The 26,023-nt window shown below is 44.0% G+C and overlaps 1 protein-coding gene and 1 non-coding gene across 2 annotated transcripts in view; both read left to right on the forward strand.

Moving 5' to 3' along the window:
* Positions 1–3,236: 3,236 nt before the first annotated feature.
* LOC118146468 (U6 spliceosomal RNA) lies at positions 3,237–3,343 on the forward strand. Its single transcript, XR_004732330.1, has one exon. It is a non-coding gene; the product is annotated as a U6 spliceosomal RNA (small nuclear RNA).
* Positions 3,344–7,898: 4,555 nt separating this feature from the next.
* Positions 7,899–26,023, forward strand: part of PI4K2A (phosphatidylinositol 4-kinase type 2 alpha) — a 35,401-nt gene continuing 17,276 nt past the window's right edge. The window contains exons 1-4 of the mRNA XM_035268659.3: positions 7,899–8,371; positions 18,406–18,606; positions 24,062–24,193; positions 24,607–24,760. Of these exons, the coding sequence (XP_035124550.1) occupies positions 7,937–8,371; positions 18,406–18,606; positions 24,062–24,193; positions 24,607–24,760 (922 nt within the window). The 5' untranslated portion in view covers positions 7,899–7,936. The remainder of the gene's footprint in view (positions 8,372–18,405; positions 18,607–24,061; positions 24,194–24,606; positions 24,761–26,023) is intronic.

The following is a 26,023-nucleotide window of genomic DNA, read 5'->3' on the forward strand; positions in this document are numbered from 1 at the left end:
CCTTTGTGTTTAAAATATAGTACCTGGCCAGGCGCAGTGGCTCACATCTGTAATCCTAGCACTTTGGGAGGCCGAGGCAGGAGGATTGCTTGAGCCCAGGAGTTCCAGATCAGCCTGGGGAATACAGGAGACTCCGTATCTGCAGAAAAAAAAAAATTACCCAGCCTGGTGGTGGGTGGCTGTAGTCCCAGCTACTCAGGAGGCTGAGGTGGGAGGATCCCTTGAGCCCAGGAGGATGAGGCTGCAATGATCCTGCCACTGTACCCTAGCCTGGGCAACCTAGCAATCTCAAATAAATACATACATAAATTGCAAACCAAAAAGTATCTGAGACAGGTCTCAATCAATTTAGAAGTTTATTTTGCCAATGTTAAGGATATGAGAGTGACACAGCCTTAGAAGGTCCTAAGAACACGTGTCCAAAATAGTTGGGCTACTGCATGGTTTTATACATTTTAGGGAGACATAAAACATCAATCAATACATGTAAAATATACATTGGCTTGGTCCCAAAAGGGGTCTGGGGATGGCAGCTTCCAGGATGTAGGTGGATTCAAAGATGTGCTGATTGGCAATTTGTTGAAAGACTAAGACCTGGAACCCAAAGAAGGGAATGTCTGGATTAAATTAAGGAGGTTGTTACTAAGATATGCACACACACACACACACACACACACACAGAGTTGCAGAAACCACAAGTTGTGAAAACCAAGGTTTTTATTATGCAGAGACGCCTCCAGGTAGCAGGCTTCAGAAAGCATAAAATGTCAATGTTTCTTTGTTTTTTGTTTTGTTTTGAGACAGGGTCTCACTCTGTCACCCAGTCTGGAGTGGAGTAACTGGATCATGGCTTACTGCAGCCTTGACCTCCCAGGCTCAAGCAATCCTCCCACTTCAGCCTCCTAAGTAGCTGAGTCTACACGTTCATTCCACTATGCCTGGCTTATTTTTGTATTTTTTATAGAGGTGATGTTTCATTATGTTGTCCAGGCTCGTATTGAACTCCTGGGCTCAAGTGATCCTCTCACTTCTGCTTCCCAAAGTGCTGAGATTACAGGTGTGAGCCTGGCCACACCTGGCCAGTGTTTTTTACCAGATTTAAAAAGGTGTCAGACTTTTAGCTCTCCCCTGGGTTAGGAATAAGACCTGGAAAAGTCAGGGGATTTTCTACAGAATGTAGATTTTCACCACAAAAGACACCTTTGCCTGCTATCATGACAGATGGGGCCTGCTATCTGTCAATGTTGGTTTTATTGCTACAGTCTGCTGTGTCAATCTTAAGGTCTCTGCTTTAATGTTAAATGCTGGTCCTGAGTTCCAAAAGGAGGAGAATATAATGAGGCATGTCTGACTCCCACTTCTTATCATGTCCTCAACTAGTTTTTCAGGTTAATTTAGGAATGCCCTTCAGCTAAGAAGAAGAGCCCATTCATTTGGTTGGGGGCTTAGAATTTTATTTTTGGTTTACAAAATAAATAAATACATACATAAAATATAGTGCCAAGATTGGAGCAAATCCTCCCAAATACCGTACACATCAATCTGTGTATCCATATGTTTACTTCTTAAACAATGTGAGTGCAGCATGATGCTAGGTTCTTTCAGGCTTGAAAAGCCGTGATTGCTACTCTGAATGGCATTTGTAATTAGCTGAGTATGGTGGCAAGTGCCTGTGGTCCCAGCTACTCAGGAGGCTAAGGTAGGAGAATTGCTTGAGCCCGGGAGGTCAGGCTACAGTGAGCCATGATTGCACTACTGCACTCAGCCTGGTTAACAGAAATGCTGTCTCAAAAACATACATAGATACATAAAAAATGTAGTTTCTTGGACAGGGAAATGACATACTAAAAGCAATATTTTATGAAAATTAATCTGGCAGTGACACTCAGAGATGATGAGTGAGATATTGGAAGTAGAGTAACAAACTCAGAAGTTATTGAAATAATGCAACTAAGACATTCTGAAAGTTTCATGTGACATCAGTGGAGATGAAAGAAAGGGGGTGAATATGAGACATATTTCACAGAGATATTTAGTAAGAATCAAGATAGTGTTAAGAGCATGGAAACAGTCTGCCTGGATTTGGATCCAGCTCCGCCATTTACCAGCTGAATGACCACAAGCACATTACCTTTACCTCCCTGGGCCTCAGCTTCCAACATCACAGGAGACGGTAAAGCTGGTTCTATGAGTTAATCCATGTAATGCAATTAAAACAATGTTTGCCATATATTTAGCATTTGGTAAATGCTAGCTCTTCACATGTCTCAGGGAATGTACTGACACTCTTTTCCACAAAAGGAAGATTAAGTTCTAAGAGGTAGATACAAAAATAGATTCTGAAAAAAATTTTTTTTTTTGAGATGGAGTCTCACTCTGTCACCCAGGCTGGAGTGTAGTGGTGAGATCTTGCCTCACTGCAACCTCCGCCTCCTGGGTTCAAGTGATTCTCCTGCCTCAACCTCCTGAGTAGCTGGGATTACAGGCACGCGCCACTGCGCCTGGCTAATTTTTGTATTTTTAGTAGACACAGGGTTTTACTGTCTCTACTAAAGAGACAGCCCTGTTGGCCAGGCTGGTCTTGAACTTCTGACCTCAGGTGATCCACCTGCCTTGGCCTCCCAAAAGTGCTGGGATTACAGATGTGAGCCACCGTGCCCTGACTGAAAAAAAAATTTTTTTTTAAACAAAAGACTCTGAGGGGTGCTACAGAGAAAAACCTCAGAATTCCAGGGAGAACTCTAAATCTGGGATCTTTCCTTTATCATAATTTGAAGCTTATGGGCTAAATAGGAAGAATGATATCAATTATCTATGTGGCCAGGGACCCTGGGACACAAGAACCAGGCATCACTTGATTATTTGATGTTTAGAAAGGAAAAGGAACATTGCATGTCTTATAACTGAAAGGGGCAATTTAACCATCTGTATGGACGTTTATCAAGAGTAATTTATTTGGCCAAAAAAGTTTAAGACATTTCCATGCATATAATTAATCAATATTGCTTTCAATTTGGTACTTCTAGTTAGCCATGGCAGTAATTTGATTCAAGAAAGAATGATTATGAAATATTGGTGACTATGTGGCCGGTCATCATTTGTGAAAACCCATACCTCTAGTCTGCTGGTGACTTTAAGCATAAAAACAAAAACAACATCAACAATAACATCAGAAGTGATTTTTTTCAAAAAGCTACCATATGTTGAGTATTCTTTATGTACAAAACACTATGCTAGTGCTCGCTTCGGCAGCACATATACTAAAATTGGAACAATACAGAGAAGATTAGCATGGCCCCTGCGCAAGGATGACATGAAAACTCGTGAAGCGTTCCGTATTTTTAGGGAAAATGTGGCACAGATACATCATGGAATATTATACAGCCATCAAAAACGATGAGTTCGTGTCCTTTGTAGGGATATGGATGAACCTGGAAAGCATCATTCTCAGCAAACTGACACAAGAACAGAAAATCAAACACTGCATGTTCTCACTCATAGGCGGGTATTGAACAATGAGAACACATGGACACAGGGAGGGGAGCACTACACACTGGGGTCTGTTGGGGGGAAATAGGGGAGGGACAGTGGGGGGTGGGGAGTTGGAGAGAGATAGCATGGGGAGAAATGCCAGATATAGATGAATGGGAGGAAGGCAGCAAATCACACTGCCATGTGTGTACCTATGCAACTATCTTGCATGTTCTTCACATGTACCCCGAAACCTAAAATGCAATTAAAAAAAACCACTATGTTAAGTGCTTTATTTTTATTTTTATTTTTTTTCCCATTGGAGAGTCTTGCTTTATATGCTAAGTGCTCTACATAATATTACATTGATTCTTGGTTCAGTAATCATGGGAATGATTATTTCCATTTTTTTTCTTTTTTGAGACGGAGTTTTGCTCTTGTTACCCAGGCTGGAGTGCAATGGCACCATCTCGGCTCATCTCAACCTCCGCCTCCAGGGTTCAGGCAATTCTCCTGCCTCAGCCTCCTGAGTAGCTGGGATAACAGGCACGCCCCACCATGCCCAGCTAATTTTTTGTATTTTAAGTAGAGAAGGGGTTTCACCATGTTGACTAGGATGGTCTCGATCTGTTGACCTCGTGATCTACCTGTCTAGGCCTCCCAAAGTGCTGGGATTACAGGCTTGAGCCACCGCGCCCGGCCCCATTTTTTTTTTTTTTTTTTTAAGGCGGAGTTTCGCTCTTGTTACCCAGGCTGGAGTGCAATGGCGCTATCTCGGCTCACCGCAACCTCCGCCTCCTGGGTTTAGGCAATTCTACTGCCTCAGCCTCCTGAGTAGCTGGGATTACAGGCACGCGCCACCGTGCCCAGCTAATTTTTTGTAATTTTAGTAGAGACGGGGTTTCACCATGTTGACCAGGATGGTCTCGATCTATTGACCTCGTGATCCACCGGCCTCGGCCTCCCAAAGTGCTGGGATTACAGGCATGAGCCACCGCGCCGGGCCGATTATTCCCATTTTATAGATGAAGAAACTGAGGCTTAGAGAGGTTATGTAACTTGTCTAATACAACTGATCATAGAGACTGGATTCAAATTCAAATGTCTCTCTGATTTCAAAGGCCATGCATCTAACCATGGCTACACTTTTGAAGGTAATATTTGTAAACATTGGTTTTTTTTTGAGATGGAGTCTTATACTGTTGCCCAGGCTGGAGTGCAGGAGATTGATCACAGCAATCTCTGCCACCCGGGTTCAAGTGATTCTCCTGCCTCAGCCTCCCGAGTAGCTAGGCTCACAGGCGTGCACCACCACGCCCAGCTAATTATTATTATTATTGTATTTTTAGTAGAGACAGGTTTTTACCATGTTGGCCAGGCTGGTCTTGAACTCCTGACCTCAGGAGATGCACCCGTCTTGGCCTCCCAGAGTGCTAGGATTACAGGCATGAGTCACTGTCCAGCTTGTTTGTATAAATTTTAACTGAAACAGTGTTTCACGAATTTATTTTTATTTTTTTATTTTTATTATTTTTTGAGATGGAGTTTCATTATTTTTGTCCAGGCTGGAGTGCAACGGTGCAATCTCAGGTCACTGCAACCTCCACCTCCAAGGTTCAAGGTTCAAGCTTCATTCTCCTGCCTCAGCCCCCCAAGTAGCTGGGCTTACAGGCATGTGTCACCACACCCGGCTAATTTTTGTATTTTTAGTAGAGATAGGGTTTTACCATGTAGCCCAGACTGGTCTCATTCTGTTCTACTTTCCAGGCCCTTGGTAACCCAGCTTAATTCTGCTTCCCCTTGAATCAAGCTGGTTGCTCTCTGTTCCCTACATGCTCTAGCCTTCCTCTTTTCCTCAGGTAACTCCTGCTTAGTGTACCATTTTTTCCCTCTCTCCCTTTTTTCCAGCAATCTAATTACACTCTTTCTTTAAGACTTAGCTCATAGCACATGACCCACTTAAAGCTGTTGCTCAATCTTTGAGCATTCTGGTTGAAAAAAAAAAATAAGAAAAAAAAAATAAAGCCTTTGCTGAACCTGCAGTCTGCCTCAATTAATTGGGGAACTGTTACGGAGTTTTGAGCTCATTTTGTTGCCTTTTTTCCTTCTACTGCCTCAGAAAGCCACATGCCTTCAGCTTGAGGGCAGGGACTTTATCTTCCTTCCCTGTCTCATGAATAATAATGTACTAAGCACCTGCTGTGTCTAGACAGTGAGATTTTACAGAGTGAATAAAACTGATGAACTCTTACCTCATGGTAAGAACTTTTTTGGCTCATGGGACCATATTTTTCTTCAGTTAACAAATAAGCATTGAGCAGTTGGGCCAGGCACAGTGTAATCTATTGATTGGCTATGTGTTATTCTTTGTATTACAAGTTTATATATTCACAGGAACTTAAAGATAATGAGTGAGGTAGAGAGTCCGGAACAAAATGTTTTAACAATTGCCCCCAGGTTTTCCTAGGAACTCCATAAAATAATTTAATTAAAAAAAATAGATGGAGTCTTACTATATTGCCCAGGCTGGCCTTGAACTCCTATAAGGTTGAGAAGAAAAGATAGCCTAGAGCAGTCTGAGCCCTGTGTTAGGTATGCACAGTTTATTGGCTCAAAGACATGAGTATGGGACTTCAGTCATGCCTTCCACACCTATATCCTGAGGCAATGGTGTTTTGCTTTAAATTTTTTTTTTTTTAATTTTTTCGTGGCACTATGGGTGGTTCACACCTGTAATCCCCCAGCACTTTGGGAGACTGAGGCAGGAGTATTGCCTGAGGCCAGAAGTTCAAGACTAGCCTGGGCAAAATAGAGATACAGTATTTCTAAAATAATAATTTAAAAAGAAATCTTCAGGGGTTCCTAGGAAAACCTGGAGGCAATTGTTAAGACATTTTATCCTGGCTAGCTACTTCACTCTTACCTTCAAGTTCCTGTGAACTTGAAGTGTAACATGACACTGTTACATCTACATGGGAAGTGTGTTAGGGCAACTGAGATACCAATTTGGGATACAAAGTACAATGTATAGCCAATCTATAACTTGTTATTTTAATGTATATTCTTGGTTAACAAATTAGGAACAGCCTGGGATAACAGTTTTAAAGGAAAACCTTTAAAAATCTACTTCAGTGGCTCACACCTGTTATCCCAGCACTTTGGGAGGCCAAGGCGGGCAGATCACCTGAAGTCAGGAGTCTGAGATCAGCCTGGCCAAAATGGTGAAAAACCATCTCTACTAAAAATACAACAAAATTTGCCGGACGTGGTTGCAGGCGCCTGTAATCACAGCTACTCTTGAGGCTGAGGCAGAATCGCTTGAACCCACGCAGTGGAGGTTGCAGAGAACCGAGATCGCGCCACTGTATTGTAGCCTGGGCAACAGAGCCAGACTCCCGTCTCAAATAAATAAATACATAAATAAAAATAAAAAGATAAAAACCTACTTGTAACTGTTGTTACTCTGAGTGCATATTCAAGGCAACTTGAATCTACAACACCGGCTTGCAATCCTTAAGCTTGGCCCAAATATACCCTCTATTTATATTATTTGCCTTAGCTTCTGCCTTTTAGGTCGACGAGGGCTGGGATTTTTAAAAATCTTTCATCAGACCGGGTGCGGTGGTTCATGCCTGTAATCCCAGCACTTGGGGAGGCCGAGGCGAGCGGATCACGAGCTCAGGAGTTCCAGACCAGCCTCGCCAGTATGGTGAAACCCTGTCTCTACTAAAAATACAAAAATTAGTCGGGCGTGATGGTGCGCGCCCGAGTCCCAGCCACTAGGGAGGCTGAGGCAGAAGACTCGCTTGAACCCAGGAGGCGGAGGTTGCAGTGAGCCGAGATCTCGAACTGCAGTCCAGCCTAGGCGACATAGCGAGACTCCGTCTTAAACAAACAAAAAACAAAAAAACCTTTCATCGAGGTAGAGCGCGTAGCTTTGTTTCTTTGCTTCACTGCTGTCTCCCTACACTTAGAACATAAAGTACGTGCTCAATTAATGAATGAGTGCCTTGCTGAATGAATGAGGATATATGGGTGAGATTCCTCCAATCTCACAGCCGGTTCAGAGTAGGCACGCAAAGTGACTGATAGGAAGGTTGCTGTTTTGAAAGCGCCTCAAGTCCGGTAAGCCAATTGGAAGCTAAGGGTGGTGCTGGGATAGCAAGGGCAGAGGGCGTGTCTGACCTGAGGTTGGGTCCTGGAGCATGCGCAGTCTTCACAGAAGGTGACGGGGAGAAAAATGCGGAGGCAGAGATTACGTAGGAGCAGGTTCTGATTGGCTACTGTTTGCGCGCGAGGGGTCGGGCCTATTCTTCGCCAAGTAAACAGGGCAGGGTAGAGGCAGGGCTAAGGAGGTGCCGCCACTTGGTTGGCTGGCTGGGGCCTGGGGGATGTCGCGGATTGGTCGCGGCCGCGAGCGCAGCGGTGTGGAGCGCGCCGGATCCCGGAGCCGGCTGCCTGAGGGATGGACGAGACGAGCCCACTAGTGTCCCCCGAGCGGGCCCAACCCCCAGACTACACCTTCCCGTCGGGCTCGGGCGCTCACTTTCCGCAGGTGCCCGGGGGCGCCGTCCGAGTGGCAGCGGCGGCCGGCTCCGGCCCCTCTCCGCCGGGCTCGCCGGGCCACGACCGGGAGCGGCAGCCACTGCTGGATCGGGCCCGGGGCGCGGCGGCCCAGGGCCAGACCCAAACCGTGACGGCGCGGGCCCAAGCTCTGGCTGCCCAGGCCGCGGCGGCAGCGCACGCCGCTCAGGCCCACCGCGAGCGGAACGAGTTTCCGGAGGACCCCGAGTTCGAGGCTGTGGTGCGGCAGGCCGAGGTGGCCATCGAGCGCTGCATCTTTCCCGAGCGCATCTACCAGGGCTCCAGCGGAAGCTACTTCGTCAAGGACCCTCAGGGGGTGAGTGCGGGGGTGGGGACCGCTGCCGCGGGCTCCGGGCCGGCGGCGCTCCTAGGGAGTTTGGGGCTTCGCACCCCCAGAGGGAGAAGGGAGAAACTTCGCGGTGCCAGACCCAGAAAGGATTTAGAGATGCCACCGAGGACTGGAGCTGGGAAAACTGCGGATTGGAGAAATAAATCAGAACCTACTTGGTGGGGGAGGAGTGAGCGGAAAATGAAAAGAGGAAATTGACCAGATATAGGCCGGGAGCCCAAAGGTGTTGTGGGGCAATCCTCGGCTGGACAGAGACTGCTTTCTAGTAGGGTACTTAGCTTCACATTGCTAGGACTGTTATTCGGCCACTTACTTTCAGATTTGGGGCTTTAGACCTGTTCTCTGTTTTTGGACCGACAGAACCAGTGTGTCATGGTGACCCATCAGGGAATCTGATAATTCAGTTCCAGCCTTCTGTGTTGTGGGAGATGTCCCCTGCCACCGTCCCAGACGTTGAAGAAAGAGTGGGCGGCCTCACCAGTTTCATCTGCCCTGGTTATTGCTCACTTCTGGGAAAGGGTTCAAATCCTTTTTGACGACTCCAAAGTTTAGATAGAACTTGGGAGTTTTAGAAACATCAGCTACTTTCTCTTTCATTTCTCTCCCAGGACTATCAACAGTCTGCTTTTCAACTACGAGTGTTTGCCGACCTTTATTTTGTCTGCTGCCTGTGTATAAAGGGCATGGTGATAGGATGGGGCATGGAGTGACCAGGGCAGCTGAGAAGTGACCTTTATCCTTCTTTTTTTTTGAGACAGAGTTTTGGTTTTGTTGTCCAGGCTGGAGTGCAATGGCGTGATCTCGGTTCACTGCAACCTCTCCCTCCCGGTTTCAAGCGATTCTCCTGCCTCAGCCTCCCGAGTAGCTGGGATTACAGGCATGTGCCACCATGACTGGCTAATTTTGTGTTTTTAGTAGAGACGGGGTTTCTCCATGTTGGTCAGGCTGGTCTCGAACTCCCGACCTCGGGTTGATTCGCCAGCGTGGGCCTCCCAAAGTGCTGGGATTACAGGTGTGAGCCACCGTGCCCGGCCGACCTTTATCCTTTTGACAACTGCAGAAGGATAAAAAATATCTGCAGAGTTTAAGAAATATCAAGTCTTCCCTGTGTTCAGGGACGTTTCAGGGAAGTTTTCAGGTGTGCTAGAATGGGTAATTGGAAAGATGTATCGTTATTTAAGTAATGGGTGTCAAAGTTTCCTCAGATTTTCCTTGCATCTCTCCTGTGTGAACTCTTGAGATGTACAGGGTGCTGTTTTTTTTTTTTGAGACGGAGTTTCACTCTTCTTACCCAGGCTGGAGTGCAATGGCGCAATCTCGGCTCACCGCAACCTCCGCCTCCTGGGTTCAGGCAATTCTCCTGCCTCAGCCTCCTGAGTACCTGGGATTACAGGCACGCGCCACCATGCCCAGCTAATTTTTTGTATTTTTAGTAGAGACGGGGGTTTCACCATGTTGACCAGGATGATCTCGATCTCTTGACCTCATGATTCACCCGCCTCGGCCTCCCAAAGTGCTGGGATTACAGGCGTGAGCCACCGCGCCTGGCCCACAGGGTGCTGTTTTGATAGGAGTCCTGAGTGGCCAGGACTGTAGCTCTTGGTTAGGTTCATTGATCCAGTTATTCACTCAGAGTTTGAGTTGTCCCTGAATTAATCAAGAATTAGAGAACATTTCTGCCATCAACTCAGTTTACATAAACTTAGATGGGGATGCTTTGAGAGTAATAGATCTTTCTAAGTTTCTTAAAGGAGGTTGCAAGCTCAAGTGGGAACCATCATTTCTAGAAGCAAAAAAATGTGAGTGCCCTGAGGTTTAAATTTAGCCAGATGCTTTCATTTTTTCTTTACTTTTCTTTTCTTTCTTTCTTTTTTGGAGACAAGGTCTCACTCTGACACCCAGGCTGGAGTGCAATGGTGCAATCTCACTGCTCACTGCAGCCTTGACATCCCCAGCTCAAGGTCCACCTCAGCTTCCCAAGTAGCTGGGATTACAGGAATGTGCCACCACACCTGGCTAAAAATTATTTTTTGTAGAGACAAGAGTCTTGCCATGTTTCCCTAGCTAGTCTCAGATTCCTGACTTCAAGCAATCATCCTCCTGGCTCAGCCTCCCAAAGTGCTGGGATTACAGGTGTGATTTGCCATGCCTGTCCTTTTTTTGCGGGCAGAGGGTATTTTTAGTTTGTTGGCAAATGTAAGAAGGGGCTAAGATTATCTTTGATAGGTACAAGAGAAGGGGGAATATTTTTGTTTTTCTTTCATGACACTGTTACAGCTGCTTTGAAAGTGTGTTAGGTCAGCTGAGAAGTGATCTGGTGCTTTGACAGGTGGAAGTAATATGCTCTCTTAATTCTACATGGCAGGTAAAGTGCTACCATCTCAGTACATAGGCCACAGAGAAGGACAGACCATAGGTATGTTACTTGGTGATTTGGGGATTCCAGTCTCTAAAATTTCCCAGCCACTATCTTTTCTCATAGGGCATGTCAAAACACAGATGCCCTGACAAAACTTTTTGATGTACTCATGCTGCTTACAGTGAAGAAAATGTGATTTAGAACAAAGGGCACTTTCTAAATGCTTGTGGTGGGTTAGACTGGCCTACAGACTTACTCTAATTGGAATTGTCATCTTTGGCTCTGCTCCAAATGTATTTATTTTATTAAACAAATACTTACATAGCATTTACTATATTCCAGCCACTGTTTTAAGTGCTTTGCAAATAATAACTCAATCTTTATAACCACCCTTCGAGGTAGGTACTTTTATCCTCACGGGTGAAACATAGGCCCATGGTATAACTAATTTTTCCAAGGTCTCACACCTAGTAATTGGTAGAGGTAGGATTGGGCCCAGGCAGGTTGGCTGTGGAGTTCATGTTCCTCAACACCATCCTTTGCTCTCTCAGAGTCAGACATCAGAATTCTCAGATTCTGGCCAGGCGCGGTGGCTCATGCCTGTAATCCCAACACTTTGGGAGGTCAGGAGTTTGAGACCAGCCTGGTCAACATGGTGAAACCCCATCTCTACTAAAAATACAAAAATTAGCCAAACTTTGTGGTGGTCACCTGTAATCCCAGCTACGGGAGGCTGAAGCAGGAAAATTGCTTGAGTCTGGGAGGTGAAGATTGCAGTGAGCCAAGATCGCACCACTGTACTCCAGCCTGGGTGACCGAGTGAGACTCCATCTCAAAAAATAAAAATAATTTCTAAATTCTCTTCTCAGCTACTGTATTGGTTAGCATTGAATTTGGCTACATGTGACAGATATTTTACAATAATGATGAATTGAGAAAAGGTTCATTTATGCCTCATGTAAAAGAAGTCTATAGGCTGGCACTCAGGCGTGCTCAGGGCTGGCATGACATTTCATTTTACTGGGGACATAGGCTTCTTCCTGCCAGTTGATCAGCCATTGTTAGAATGTGGTTTCTACTTCATGGTACAAGAGGGCCACTCAGGCTGCAAACATCTTGGCTGCTTTTCAGCCAGTTGGAAGAAGGAAAGGGAAAGGGCGAATATGCCCCCATCCTTTAAGGCACTTCGTAGAAGTTGTAGGAGACTCTTCTATTTACATCCCTTTGTCTAAAACTTGGCTGTAGTAGTGGCTGGGAACGATAGTCTTTTTTTTTTTTTTTTTTTGCCCAGGTAAAATTCAGGGGTTTTGTGTCCAGGAAACAAGGGGGAACAGAGGTTGGGAGAACCAGCACTTTCTGCGACAGCCACTTTTGGATCTTAGACAGTCTGAAAGATTCTTGAACATAACCGCCCTGTTCCCATTTCTCAATTTTGGATGGTTTCTGTCTCAGTGGGGACCAGGAACAGATGGAAAATGCTAGAAGTCATGGAGAGAGTACACACTTTACCCCTCTTCACTTACCTCCTTGTGCTTCAGGTCTTATGCTCGCTCAACTGCAAAAGGATTTTTTTGAGCTTTTTCTCTTTGGCATGGAGTAATAATACTAGATGTTCATATTGCCAAGAATCATAGGAGAGCATGTGACTCACTAGGTTAAGAGGATTAAATGATGTAGCACACATGAAAGCCCCTGGTGTAGTTCCTGGCACTTAGTGGGGACAGCTCAATCAGAGATTTTTGGGTTTTGTTTTTAAATTACATACGTGCTATTTGCTGGATTAGGGTTTCTTGGGTACATGGTATCGTAAGGCTATAGGAGTTGGTAGGTGATATTTAAAATCTTTAGACATACACGTACGACTTACAAACTTGACTGCCTCTTAACATTTTAGTAAAATAATTTTATTATATTTTATTATATGTATATTTTTGGGACAGTGTCTCACCCTGTCGCCCAGACTGGAGGGCAGTGGTGCAACTTCAGCTCATGGCCTCCTATTGTTGGGATTATAGGTGTGAGCCACTGTGCCTGGATGGTTTTATGTATTTGGACAAGCCCTTCCCTTCCTTTTATAAGAATAAATATGTAAATAAGGCTTCTCTACCTAAATAGCTAAATCAAGGACTGCTATTTTCCTCCAACCTATACCATAGAACACAGCATTTCTTGGAGTGTGACCCAGGGACCTCGACCTCTAGGAGTTCCTTTTTGGGGTCCACAGATCAAAATTATTTTCATGATAATTCTAAGCCTTTATTTGCCTTTTTCATTCTCATTTACTTATGAGTGGAGAGTAGAGATGTCCAGAGACTACATGATGTGTGATATTGAAACAGATTGAATACTAAGATATGAGAATACAGTTGTCTTCAATTAAGCCAGACATTAGAGAGATTTGCAAAAATGTAAAACAATGCCAGCCTTCTCACTCAAATATCTTTTGAAAATATAGTTTTTTAAATAAAAATATGTCATTTATGTTAACATGCAGTGGGTTTATTTGTATTAAGCATTATTATTTAATGAATTCGTATTAATAAAGTAATTATAATTTTATAATACAAATAGAATAAATTGATAAATTAGTATTTATTATTTATTAAGTATAGTTAAAACACATACTTATTAAGTGGAGTTTGCAAATACAGTCTTTACCCACTTTAAGACATGCTTTTTGGAGTCCTTAATAAATTTTTTTTTTTTTTTTGAGATGGAGTCTCACTGTCACCCAGGCTGGAGTACAGTGGCGTGATCTTGGCTCACTGCAACCTCTGCCTCCCGGCTCAAGTGATTCTCCTGCCTCAGCCTCCCGAGTAGCTGGGATTACAGGTGCCCACCACCATGCCCGGCTGATTTTTGTATTTTTAATAGAGATGGGGCTTCACTGTGTTGGCCCGGCTGGTCTCAAACTCCTGACCTTAGGTCATCCACCTTGGCCTCCCAAAGTACTGGGATTACAGGTGTGAGCCACCACACCCAGCTTAATTTTTAAGAGTTTAAAGGGGTTTGAGACCAAAAAGTTTGAGAACTACTTTATGTTTACCAAACTTTAACAAAAGACTTTTATAAAGGGTCATTTCTGTATATTTCACTGTGCAATATAAATTATATGCTTGGACTATCTTACATTTTAGGTTCCTGGAGAAAGGGCCTCTTTTAGCATAGCATGACACCATCCTCCTTGACACTGCTGATTAGTTATAGGAAACACCCTGGGTTCCAGGTTTGAGTAATTTTTTTTTTTTTTGAGATGGAGTTTCACTCTTTTTGCCCATGCTGGAGTGCAGTGTCACGATCTGGGCTCACTGCAACCTCAGATGATTCTCCTGCTTCAGCCTCCTGAGTAGCTGGGAATTTTTTTTTTTTTTTTAGTAGAGACAGGGTTTTACCATGTTGGCCAGGATGGTCTTAATCTCTTGACTTTGTGATCTGCCTCAGCCTCCCAAAGTGCTGGGATTATTACAGACCTGAGTCACCTTGACCTGCCCAATTCCAGTAATTTTTGTTGTTGTTGTTTGTTTGTTTTGAGAGGGTGTCTAGCTCTGTCGCTCAGGCTGGAGTGCAGTGGTGTGATCTCAGCTCACTGCAGCCTTCACCTCCTGGGTTCAAGTCAGTCTCCTGCCTCAGTCTCCTGAGTAGCTGGTACTACAGGCGTGTGCTACCACGCCTGGCTAATTTTTGTATTTTTAGTAGAGACAGGGTTTCACCATATTGCCCAGGCTGGTCTTGAACTCCTGACCTCAAATAATCCACCTGCCTTGGCCTCCCAAGTGCTGGGATTACAGGTGTGAGCCACTGCACCGGGCCCAAGTTGTAGTAATTGGTTGTGGGTTCTGATATCAGCCGCTACGTGACCTCTTGCTTTCTTGTGTGATTTGGTTTTTATTCCCAAGTTCATGGACTACTGCTCCTTAAGCTATCTGTACCTCACCCCTTATTTGTTAAAAGGGGAGGTTAGTAAATGGGTGTTAAGAAAAGTTGTTTTTATAATGTTGGCATCAAACTGAAGTTCTCTCCTAGATACGATAAAGGAATTGAAAATCTATTAAAGAAGAGAAGAAAACAACAAAAATCTTAAAGAAGAGAGCGGATGGTGAGAAAAATTAGGCAGTAGTCATTTTCTTTTCCAGCTAAATACTTTCTAATTTGAGTGGTTTTAGTGTTTGTTCTCTTTGAATGAGGAGAGTATTCTTGATTATTCAGTGACATAGTTGATTTTATGAAGTGAACATTGGAAATTAGGCCAGAGGCTATTTTACCTCACTGTCTAGGAAACCTACTGAATGCCTGCAGAATGCTTGCACATTGTTCTGCACAGGCTAGGTGCTGAGCAAATGCTAACAGAATTGAATGGAACTGAGGCCTACACTTAGTCCTGAAAGGCACTTATCTCCCCTTCTGTCTCAATGGCCTTTTGTTCTTCCGTTCTTCATACTCTAACAATCTCTCATTTATCTAGTCCAGGCAGTATTCTTTAGTAAAACCCCTGTACTATTGACATAACCATAATTATTCATGCTTTTGGAATCATTGAAATGCTTCTGATTCTCCTTATGGTAGAAGGAAATGGAGATGTTTGAGAGGTCAGTCTTTAAATGACACTTGACTGCAATCTTTGCCTTCAAGTTCTGCTTTCTTTTTTGTTGTTTTTAAGTTTTTCTTTTTTAGAGACAGGGTCTTGCTCTGTCACCCAGGCTAGAGTTTGGTGGCATGCTCCTAGCTCATTGCAGCCTTGATCTCCTAGGCTCAAGGAATTCTCTCGGCTGAGTAGTTGGGACTACAGGTGCATACCACCACACTTGGCTAATTATCATTATTATTTTGAGATAGAGTTTTGCTCTTGTTGCCCAGGCTAGAGTGCAATGGCGCTATCTTGTCTCACCAAAGTTCAGCTCCCAGGTTCTACTGATTCTCCTGCCTCAGACTCCTGAGTAGCTGGGATTACAGGCATATGCCACTATGCCAGGCTGATTTTGTATTTTTAGTAGAGATGGAGTTTCTTCATGTTGGTCAGGCAGGTTTCGAACTCTTGACCTCAGGTGCTCTGCCTGCCTTGGCCTCTCAAAGTGCTGGGGATACAGGCATGAGCCACCATGCCTGGCCTGGCTAATTTTTAAAAATTAGAATCTTGTGGTGTTGCCCAAGCTGGTCTCAAAGTCCAGGTGTCAGGCAATCCTGCCTCATCCTCTGAAAGTGCTGGGCTTAGAGGTATGAGCCACTATGCTCAACCTTTCCTTTCTTTAGTAGTATTTACCGATTGCCCTGGTATTTTTCAGCCCCCAGCAGTAGTAGGAGTGTCTTGGCCTCCCTTTCACTCGAGACCAGTTTACTGAACTCCATGCTGTGCCTCAGTTGAACTGACTGTTGAGTTCTGAGACATGCTTCAAGTTGCCTTTTGGTTTTCCTGTCCAAGTTCCGGAGGGTTACAGTGGACTCATCAGTCATTCTCTGAGTTGTGAGCCTGTTGCTATTGTTGCTTTGTTATTCAGAGGCTGGGGTTCCAGGAGAGTGGAGACAGAGAAGACTGCTGAGGCCTCTCGTTAGCTGCTTTGGATAAGAAAGTAATTCTGAAGACTTACAATGTGAATATATGCATTTTGCTTTTGCCAGTAAATAAATAAGTTTGTCTTTAAGAATAAATTGATTCTTTTTGGAGGTAGAAGGAGGAGTTCTATATTTTTCATGTCCTCCCAAATCCTTGCAAGGCATTAAAAAAAAATTTTTTTTCTTTTTTTTTTGAAAGGCATTTTTAAAGGAACTGGCTTTAAGATTGACCAATGATTGTTAGACATGGACCTAGCCAGTTCCTAATATGAGTACTGAGTTGGTGAAGCCAGATGGGTGTATGTTGTCTGCTGTGACCTGCCATTCAGGAAGTGACACCCACAGAAAAATGTCTTATGACCCAGACTATCTTGAGTAGGCTGTGGGGTGAGGGGATATGGAGAGTCATATGATATGAGGATGAATCACTTGGATAGTGTATTTGCTTTTTTCTCTCGAATTACCAGTTTGGGAACTGGAGGGAATGAGATAAATGTTAAACAGCCTCAGAGGGCTCACTGGCCTGTTGAATAAAACATTCAGGAGGGAAGGCCATAGTTTCTAGGCATCCCATATTTCCAAGGACCTTAGAGGATTAAGTTATTGTCTGCTACAGAAGATGGATTTAATATGTGTGGCATCTCAGTCCTGGTTTCTTGCCTATCAGAATTACTTAGGAGAGCGTCATTCTAACCAAGTAGCAGAGTCTTTTACCTGCTGTGATTTTTCTCTTTGGATAATAAGGTTGCGAGAGGAAATCAATCACTGATTAAGGAATTTCCTTAACCTCATTCCATAATACCTTCTTTCTTTTTTGAGACGGTCTCACTCTTGTCACCCAGGCTGGAGTGCAGTGGCACAATCTCGGCTTACTACAACCTCTGCCTCCCTGGTTCAAGTGGAGCCTCAGCCTTCTGAGTAGCTGGGATTACAGGTGCATGCCACCACAACTGGCTAATTTTTATATTTTTTAGTAGAGATGGGGTTTCACCATATTGGTTAGGCTGGTCTTGAACTTCTGACCTCAGGTGATCCACTTACTTTGGCCTCCCAAAGTGCTGGGATTACAGGTGTGAGCCACCGTGCCTGGCCCATAATACCTTCTTTACTTCCTTCCAGTTGGTAAAGTTTTCAGTCTTTCTGTAGTTGATGTAGAACAACAGTTTGCATATGTAACTTTGGAAATTAGAGTTCATGGTGTTAAGTTTCTGGCATACCACATACAGAAAGGACCTGTAGGATAAACAGGGCAGGGGTGCATGCCAAAAAAGATAACATGATCCGTGCTAAGTTAATTCCTCATTTTTTGTGTAAGAGATTACTTTAGAGCCCTTGATACGTGGAATATGATGTTATATCCTTTTGGCGGGCAGGAAGCAGTACTGTATTGGCATTAGATGCTGCTAGTGACTCAAGAGCTACCACCAAATTGGCTTCTGTACCTTTTTTTTTTGAAATAGGGTCTTGCTTGGTTACCCAGGCTGAGGAGTGTAGTGGGGGCAATCTCCACTCACCTCTACCCCATAGGTTCAAGTGATCCTCGTGCTTCAGCCTCCCAAGTAGCTGGAATTACAGGCATGCACCACCACACCCAGCTAACTTTTGGATTTTTGGTAGAGATAGCGTCTCACCATGTTGGCCAGACTGGTCTCAAACTCCTGGCCTCAAGTAATCCGCTGCTTCTGCCTCCCAAAGTGCTGGGATTACAGGCGTAAGCCCTTGTACCTGGCCTGCTTCTGTGTTTTGCTCCTAGAAACATAGCAATTCATTTACCTTGTTCGTTTGAAGCACGGAGTTAGAGGTGGGTATGTATATGAGGGAAAGGAGATGGAGAAGAGGGATAAAGGAGCAAGGAAGAATGAGAAGACTTAATATGTTCTTTGGCCATAACCATTTCTAGCAGTGAGTCTCTTAGCTGCACATATGAGCTGGTGTCTTCCTTCCCCTTACCAGCTGAGAGAAACCTGAGTCCGACTGTAAGTAGGAATTGTCTGCCTATGCCCTCTCATTTCTTTCTAGATTCCCTCCTGACTTGATCTGTGGGCTATTTCAATCAACTCGCATTTAACATCCACTTTTTCTTTCATCTTTGTAGAGGATCATTGCTGTCTTCAAACCCAAGAATGAAGAGCCCTATGGGCATCTTAATCCTAAGTGGACGAAGTGGCTACAGAAGCTGTGCTGTCCCTGCTGCTTTGGCCGTGACTGCCTTGTCCTCAACCAGGGCTATCTCTCAGAGGCAGGGGCTAGCCTGGTGGACCAAAAACTGGAGCTCAACATTGTGCCCCGTACAAAGGTCAGTGACCCATCTCCAGGAAGCCTTACTGCCTGCCACAGTTTTCTGGGGGCCTAAGCTCAGCTTTATGTTAGTGAGACCTTGGGTCCAATGGGGCCATTTATACGCTAAGTCTGGGTTCTTGATCTTTTTTTCGGGAGGAGGGCAGGATTAGGCTCATGATTTGATCATCTGATGAAAGCTATCTTTTGAAGGATACACATACAATTTTTGCATACAATTTTAAGAAATTCACAAACTTCTACTCTATGTTTATGGCTCCCTAGGTCTTTGGATTCCAGCTAACTCCAAGCAAGTTAGAAACCTAGTAACTTTGTGGCTTACTCTCAGACTTCTGAGCTATTCCAACATTTCCATAAGGTCTAAGACTGGCTGGTGACAACTAAGCACTTCTGCAGGGTCTGACAAGGAGGACTTTAGGATGGGCTGAGGGTTAGAGCAATGGTCTGGCCTGAACCCTACAGAGAACTGGTGGTGGAATTTTTCTCATTTACCTTTATGCTATGGAATTTTGGGACCTGTCTGAATATATCAAAATAGGGGTGCCAGATCTAGGCAGACTCACACTCAGAATGGATTTATACACACTTTGTATGTATGTGTTTTGGACATAGTTGAGGTCCCCCTCACCCCCACCAGTATGCTTGAATACAGAATTGATTGCATACAATTTCAGGGAGTTTACTGACACCAGGCTAAGAGCCCCTACAAGGTGTTCATGAAACTCACCAAGGGTTATGAGGGGAAGGAATCCACTGGTCAGCATATGAACATGTCAGGACACATCATTCACTGAGTACGTGGCTATCTGGAGTTTAGTAACAACTTAGATGGAACTCCCATCTGATGCCCTCAGGCTGCTGAGTCATCTAAATAGTCCTGGCTCTTTGCTTAGTCTTAACTAGTCTATGCTAGTTTATTTAGTTATTTGCTAAGTAACTAAAAGTAAATTTATTTAGTTATTTATTAAATAACTCTTTGAGAATCTGATGAAACCTATAGACCCCATTTCCAGAAAAAGTACATATATTTGCAATTACTATTTTGTGTATAATTTTAGGGGGATGGTTTGTAGACCAGTTGCAGTCTATCCATTCACCCCCTAGGGACCATGCCTCTAGATTAAAATCCGCCTGCTTAAAGTTTTCTTTTCTTTCTTTTCCTTTTCTTTCTTGCTTTTAGAGACAGGGCCTTGCTCTGTTTGTTGCCCAGGCTGGAGTGCAGTGGCATGATCACAGCTCACTGCAGCCTTGACCTCCCAGGCTCAAGCATTCCTCCCATCTCAGCCTCTTGGGTTGAGACTACGGACATGTGCCACTATGCCTGGCTAATTTTTTATTTTTTGTAGAGACAAGGTCTCCCTGTTTTGCCCAGGCTGGTCCTGTACTCCTGGACTCAAGTGATCCTCCTACCTTGGCCTCCCAAAGTGCTGGGATTACAAGTGTGAGCCACTGTGCCCAGCTTTGAAGTTTTCTTCACAGGTTTAGATCTAAGACTCTATGAGCAAAGAGACTGATCAGCAGATAGAAACTTTCCTTCCATTTGAGAGGAAAATGTCACTATTGTGGATATTTAACCATGTTGGCTCCTTTGCTACTAAACTCCAAAGAGTTAGCCAACTAGTTTATAAGTTACAGAAGTCAGAGACCACGTCTCAAAATTTCCCTCTCTCATTCTCAGCAATTAGCAAAGTACTATATTTATAGTAAGCATTCATGAAGTATCAGCTGAGTCGGTAAATGAATATCAAATCATGAGAAACATACCAAAGTTCTCCCAACTTCACGTCCAGGAAGAAAATATTTGACCAGGCGTGTAGTTCCTATTTCACATCCAGTCACTGCCTGGCCTTGTGCAGTTCATTCCTTCTCCTTATGTCTTAGTTTTCCCTCTCTGTGCAGATAGTTTTACAGCATGCTTTGAACATCTTGTATGATAATTAATGCTCTTAAGTCTCCTAACCTGAATGCTTCTACTAGGCTCCTCTTAGACTCCAGAAACTTTTAAATTCTCCTTGCTCATCACTCTGTAATTTTATTCCTTTACTAGGCAATTTTTCTTCCTTTACTAGCAGACTGCCCCTGGCCCTATGCCTGCCTGTTCTGTTGGTGCTTCTGGAGTATGGTGCCCAAAAGTCAGAGGGCTTCAGTTTGAATTCTTCCTCTGCAGTTTTTGATTTGTGTAATACTTGGGCAAGTCATGTATCCTCCCTAGGCTCAGTTTCCTTACTGTAAAAATAGGGAAATAAATAGTTCCTACTTTGTAGAGTGGCTATCAATATTATACAAGACAGTCTTTTGAAGCACATAGCCCAGTGAATGCCTGGCACAATGTAAACCCTCCATATGTTAGCCTGTGATATTTTTGAGCTATTCTAATCGTTAGTGTCACCCCACAATCCCTTTCTTCCCCATTGCTGGTCTTCCTCTTTCCCTGTTAGAGAGCCTTCATGAGGCCTGAGGATCTTTTGCATCAGAAAGTCAGCAACAACAAAAATACTTGTCTTGGCCGGGCACGGTGGCTCATGCCTGTAATCCCAGCACTTTGGGAGGCCAAAGCGGGTGTATCATTTGAGGTGAGGAGTTCCAGACCAGCCTGGCCAACGTGGTGAAATCCCGTCTCTACTGAAAATACAAAAATTAGCTGGGTGTGGTGGTGTGTGCCTGTATTCCCAGCTACCCGGGAGGCTGAGGCAGGAGGATTGCTTGAACCGAGAAGCGGAGGTTGCACTGAGCTGAGGTTATGCCACTGCACTCTGGCCTGGGCATCAGAGCAAAACTCTGTCTCAAAAAAAAAAGTACTTGTCTTCCATGAGACAGATGATATAGCACTTTGCAAGCTTAACATACAGCTATTTCCCCCACTGTCTCCCCAACTCTTGTGACAGGACTCTATCCAGTTGATCAGAGCATCTGTCATTATAGAAATAGGGCTCACATTGCACTGGAACTGCAAATGGTAAGGCTCTAATTCTCACTCACTGGCTGTCTCTGCTCTCTGCTCCTATGAGGTTTCAGGTTATGATGGTTTCATTATTCATGGGGAAAAAGTGGTTTATTGGGAAAAATGATAGAAAATAAATATGATGGTGGGGGGCAAAAGGAGATTTATGGCTTGAGAGAGCCAGGAGTTTCACTGTGGAAACTGGCAAGGTGGCCTTAGGAAAGCTCTTTTTCCTTCATTCCTATGCCTGAGTATTCTTATTTGTAAGTCAGAGAGTGCCTGCTACAGTACCATGCACATCCATTTTAGCTACTGTATTAACCCTAAATAGTGGGATGGAGAGATAGATAAGAGGGAGTTATTTTGCCTCTCAGGTTCATGGGAAAAATAGTTACTTGTAATAAATTTTACAAGACTTAGGAAAACAGCTTTCTTGTAAGTTTTCTTTTAGGTATTTATATGCTAAAACTCACTTGTTGCTATCTCCGAAAGAAGTTTGTAACTCATTCCTTCATTCACTTGATACTTTTTTTTTTTTTTTGAAACAAGAGTCTTGCTCTGTTGCCCAGGCTGGACAGGCTGGAGTGCAGTGGTAAGATCTCTGCTCTCTGCAGCCTCTTGCCTCCTGGTTCAAGCTGTTCTACCTGCTTTAGCCTCCTGAGTAGCTGGGACTACAGGCACGTGCCACCATGCCCAGCTAATTTTTTGTATTTTTAGTAGAGACAGAGTTTCATCATGTTATCCAGGATGGTCTCAATCTCCTGACCTTGTGATCTGCCCGCCTCGGCTTCCCAAAGTGCTGGGCTTACAGGCGTAAGCCACCTCACCAGGCCACTTAATAAATATTTAATGAGCATGCGCCAGGTACTATGTTAGGTGCTATGGATGCTAATATAAATAAGATGTTCTCTGCTTCCTCAAATCTTACTAGTTTTAAGGGAGAAGTTGGATATACAAGTGTATAATTACAAGACAATGTGATGAGTGTGACAGTAGATGCACATGTGGATTATAATGATGTCACTGTAGTTTGACTTAAGTATAATATTGATGGCCCATTAAAATTTTTTTTAGAATAGGCAATGCATACATCCAGTAGAAAAATCAGAAGGGTAATCACATAGGGTAAACAGAGAAAATTTTATTCAGACTCCCTGCCATGCCTATCTCCTGGCCCTTCAGTTTCCTTCCTCAGAGGCAGCCAGGATTACAGTATTTCTTCTGTAATGTTCCAGAGATAGTCTAGACATACATATAGCAGTTCATTAAAATGAAAACCAATTTTAATGTTTATATTTTGAATATGAATAATTTCACAAAGTAAAAAAATTCAAAAGGGCCCGGGCGCAGTGGCTCACACCTGTAATTTCAGCACTTTGGGAGGTGAGGTGGGACGATCACCTGAGGTCAGGAGTTCAACACCAGACTGGCCAACATGGTGAAACTCTGTCGCTACTAAAAATACAAAAATTAGCCAGGAGTGGTGACACATACCTGTAATCCCAGCTGCTTGGGAAGCTGAATCAGGAGAATCACTTGAACCCAGGAGGCAGAGGTTGCAGCGAGCCGAGACTGTGCCACTGCACTCCAGCCTGGGCAACAGAGTGAGACTCTATCTCAAAAAAAAAAAAGAAAAATTCAAAAGGAAATAAAGGAGTATAGAGTCAATTACAACTTGTTTGTATCTGGAAAGAAAATGGGCATTTGGCCTAATCTAACCCCGGAGGCAACAGTATTAGTTCTTGTACTTCATACCAGCTGCTGTAACAATCCCTAAATCTCAGTGGTTTAATACAATAGGAATGTATTTCTTTTTTTTTTTTTTTTTGAGATGGAATCTCATTCTGTCAACCAGGCTGGAGTGTGCAGTGGCGCAGTCTTGGCTCACTGCAGCCTCTGCATCCCAGGTTCAAACAATCCTCCCACCTCCGCCTTCAAGTAGCTAGGATTACAGGCATGCACTGCCACACCTGGCTAATTTTTTTTTCTATATTTTTAGTAAAGACGGGGTTTTACTATGTTGGCCAGGCTGGTTTCGAACTCCTGACCTCAAGTGATCCACCCTCCTCGGCCTCCCAAAGTGCTGGATTACAGGCGTGAACCACCATGCCCAGCCAAGAATGTATTTCTTGATTACATCTCACACTCATGCCAGATAGGCAGGTGTCCTAGGTAACACGTCACTCATGTAGTAACCAGGTATCTGAGTTCTTCCATGGTGTGGCTCTGCTATTTCCCAGCTGCACAGATTGGGGGATGTGAATTAAGGATTGTGGGAGATTTTAGTTGCCAACAGTGGAAGTGTCGTACATACATAATTTTGTCATTATTTCATTGGCCCAAAATAGTTATCTTCCCTCTCCTAGTTGCTGGGAAGGTTAAACAATGTATTCTTTTCTGTGCCCTGGAAGAGGAATAGTATTTGTAAACATCAAGGTATTTATTCTCTGCCATAGTGTTCTGGTTCCTTAAACTTGACTCTAACCTTAGTATCTCTTCTCTTTCACTGTAGGTAGTATACCTGGCCAGTGAGACCTTCAACTATAGTGCCATTGACCGAGTGAAGTCCAGGGGCAAGCGGCTTGCGCTAGAGAAAGTGCCAAAAGTTGGGCAGCGGTTTAACCGCATCGGGCTACCACCAAAGGTATAGATGCATCTGTGTGGCTTATCAAGGATCATGATTTACAGGGACATAGTCATCCAAGTGGAAAGCAGGGTGCCTACAACTCTAATATGGGCACGTGAATAACCTGCCCTGAGTGTTCTGTCTTCCTCATTTCTGTCAAGGGGCTAAGGTTTGGGGATTCTCCAGAGAGTTGAGACCTAACTTTTCACTTTACTCCTCTGGTCCATTTGGAAAAGGTATTTAATTTGGATGGATGATCAGTGTTACATCTGTTTTCTCCTATACTTGCAAGAAAATGAGGAAGTAAAGATCTTGAAAGTTTCCCTTGCCTGATTCAAACTCCATAGGGCCTTAATGGGTACCTGGCATACTCCAAAGGTTTTTGGACTTGGGCAGTAGGGAAATACCTTTGTTCCTCCTCTTGGTTCTAGGTTGGTTCATTCCAGCTCTTTGTTGAAGGCTACAAAGATGCAGACTATTGGCTGCGGCGTTTTGAAGCAGAACCTCTCCCTGAGAACACTAACCGGCAACTACTGCTGCAGTTCGAGCGGTTGGTGGTGCTGGATTACATCATCCGCAACACTGGTGAGCAGCTGTAGGTGGTCCCTTGCCCTGTGCCAGACTGTTGAAGCCCTGAGGCTTGCAGCGTTTGGGAGTCAGAGTGCCTCGTCCAGACACATCACATGTAGTTTTTGGAGGTGGTGAGGCCTGGAGTTAGTATTTATGTTTCATCTTACACTCTTTCCTGGTCCCAGACAGAAGACACTTAGCTCTTCCAAAGCACGGTGAAGAGTATTCTTATTCTTGATCCCTAGTCATTCCTGTAGCCTCAAGACCTATAACAGGACAGTTTTGTTTTCCTATAACTTCTTGAGGTAGATGCTTAGAATATTGATATTTTAAAAAAAAAACTTTTTCAGTCCAATTTAAATTCAACTAACATGGCAAAATCTACATGTATTAAGGACAAAAGTCGTTAAATTCAGGCCGGACACAGTGGTTCACGCCTGTAATCCCAGTACTTTGGGAAGACAGGTGGACGGATTACTTAAGGCCAGGAGTTCAAGACTAGCTTGAACAGCATGGTGAAGCCCTCTCTCTACTAAAAATATAAAAATTAGCTGGGCATGATGGCGCACACACCTGTAGTCCCAGCTACTCAGGAAGCTGAAGCGGGAGGGTCACTTGAACCCGGGAGGCCGAGGTTGCAGTGAGCTGAAATTGTGCCACTGCACTCCAGCCTTGAAACAAACAAAGATTCTGTTTCAAAAAAAAAAAAGTCTTCAAATTCACCTTATTGGAGCTATATTTTGTCCAATTTTTTAATCATAGTAAAATGCATATAACGTAAAATGTATTATCTTAACCATTTTAAAGTAGTATTAAATACATTCATATTGTTGTGCATCTGTCACCACCATCCCTCTCCGGAGCTCTTTTTATTGTTGTTGTTGAGATGGAGTCTGGCTCTGTCACCCAGACTGGAGTGTAATGGCGCAATCTCAGCTCACTGCAACCTCTGCCTCCTGGGTTCAAGTGATTTACCCACCTCAGTCTCCCAAGTAGCTGGGATTACAGGCACCCGCCATTATGCCCGGCTAATTTTTGTATTTTTGTAGAGACAGGGTTTCACCATGTTGGCTAGGCTAGTCTTGAACTCCTGACCTTAGGTGATCCACCTGCCTCAGCCTCCCAAAGTACTGGGATTACAGGCATGAGCCATTGCACCCAGCCTCCAGAACTCTTTTCATCTTGTAAAACTGAAGCTCTATACTCATTAAACAGTAACTCTTCATTCCCCCTCCCATGTTCCTGGCAACCACCATTCTGTTTTCCGTTTCTATGATT

The sequence above is a fragment of the Callithrix jacchus genome, chromosome 12 (assembly GCF_049354715.1).
Source record: "Callithrix jacchus isolate 240 chromosome 12, calJac240_pri, whole genome shotgun sequence".
NCBI classification, from domain to species: domain Eukaryota; kingdom Metazoa; phylum Chordata; class Mammalia; order Primates; family Cebidae; genus Callithrix; species Callithrix jacchus.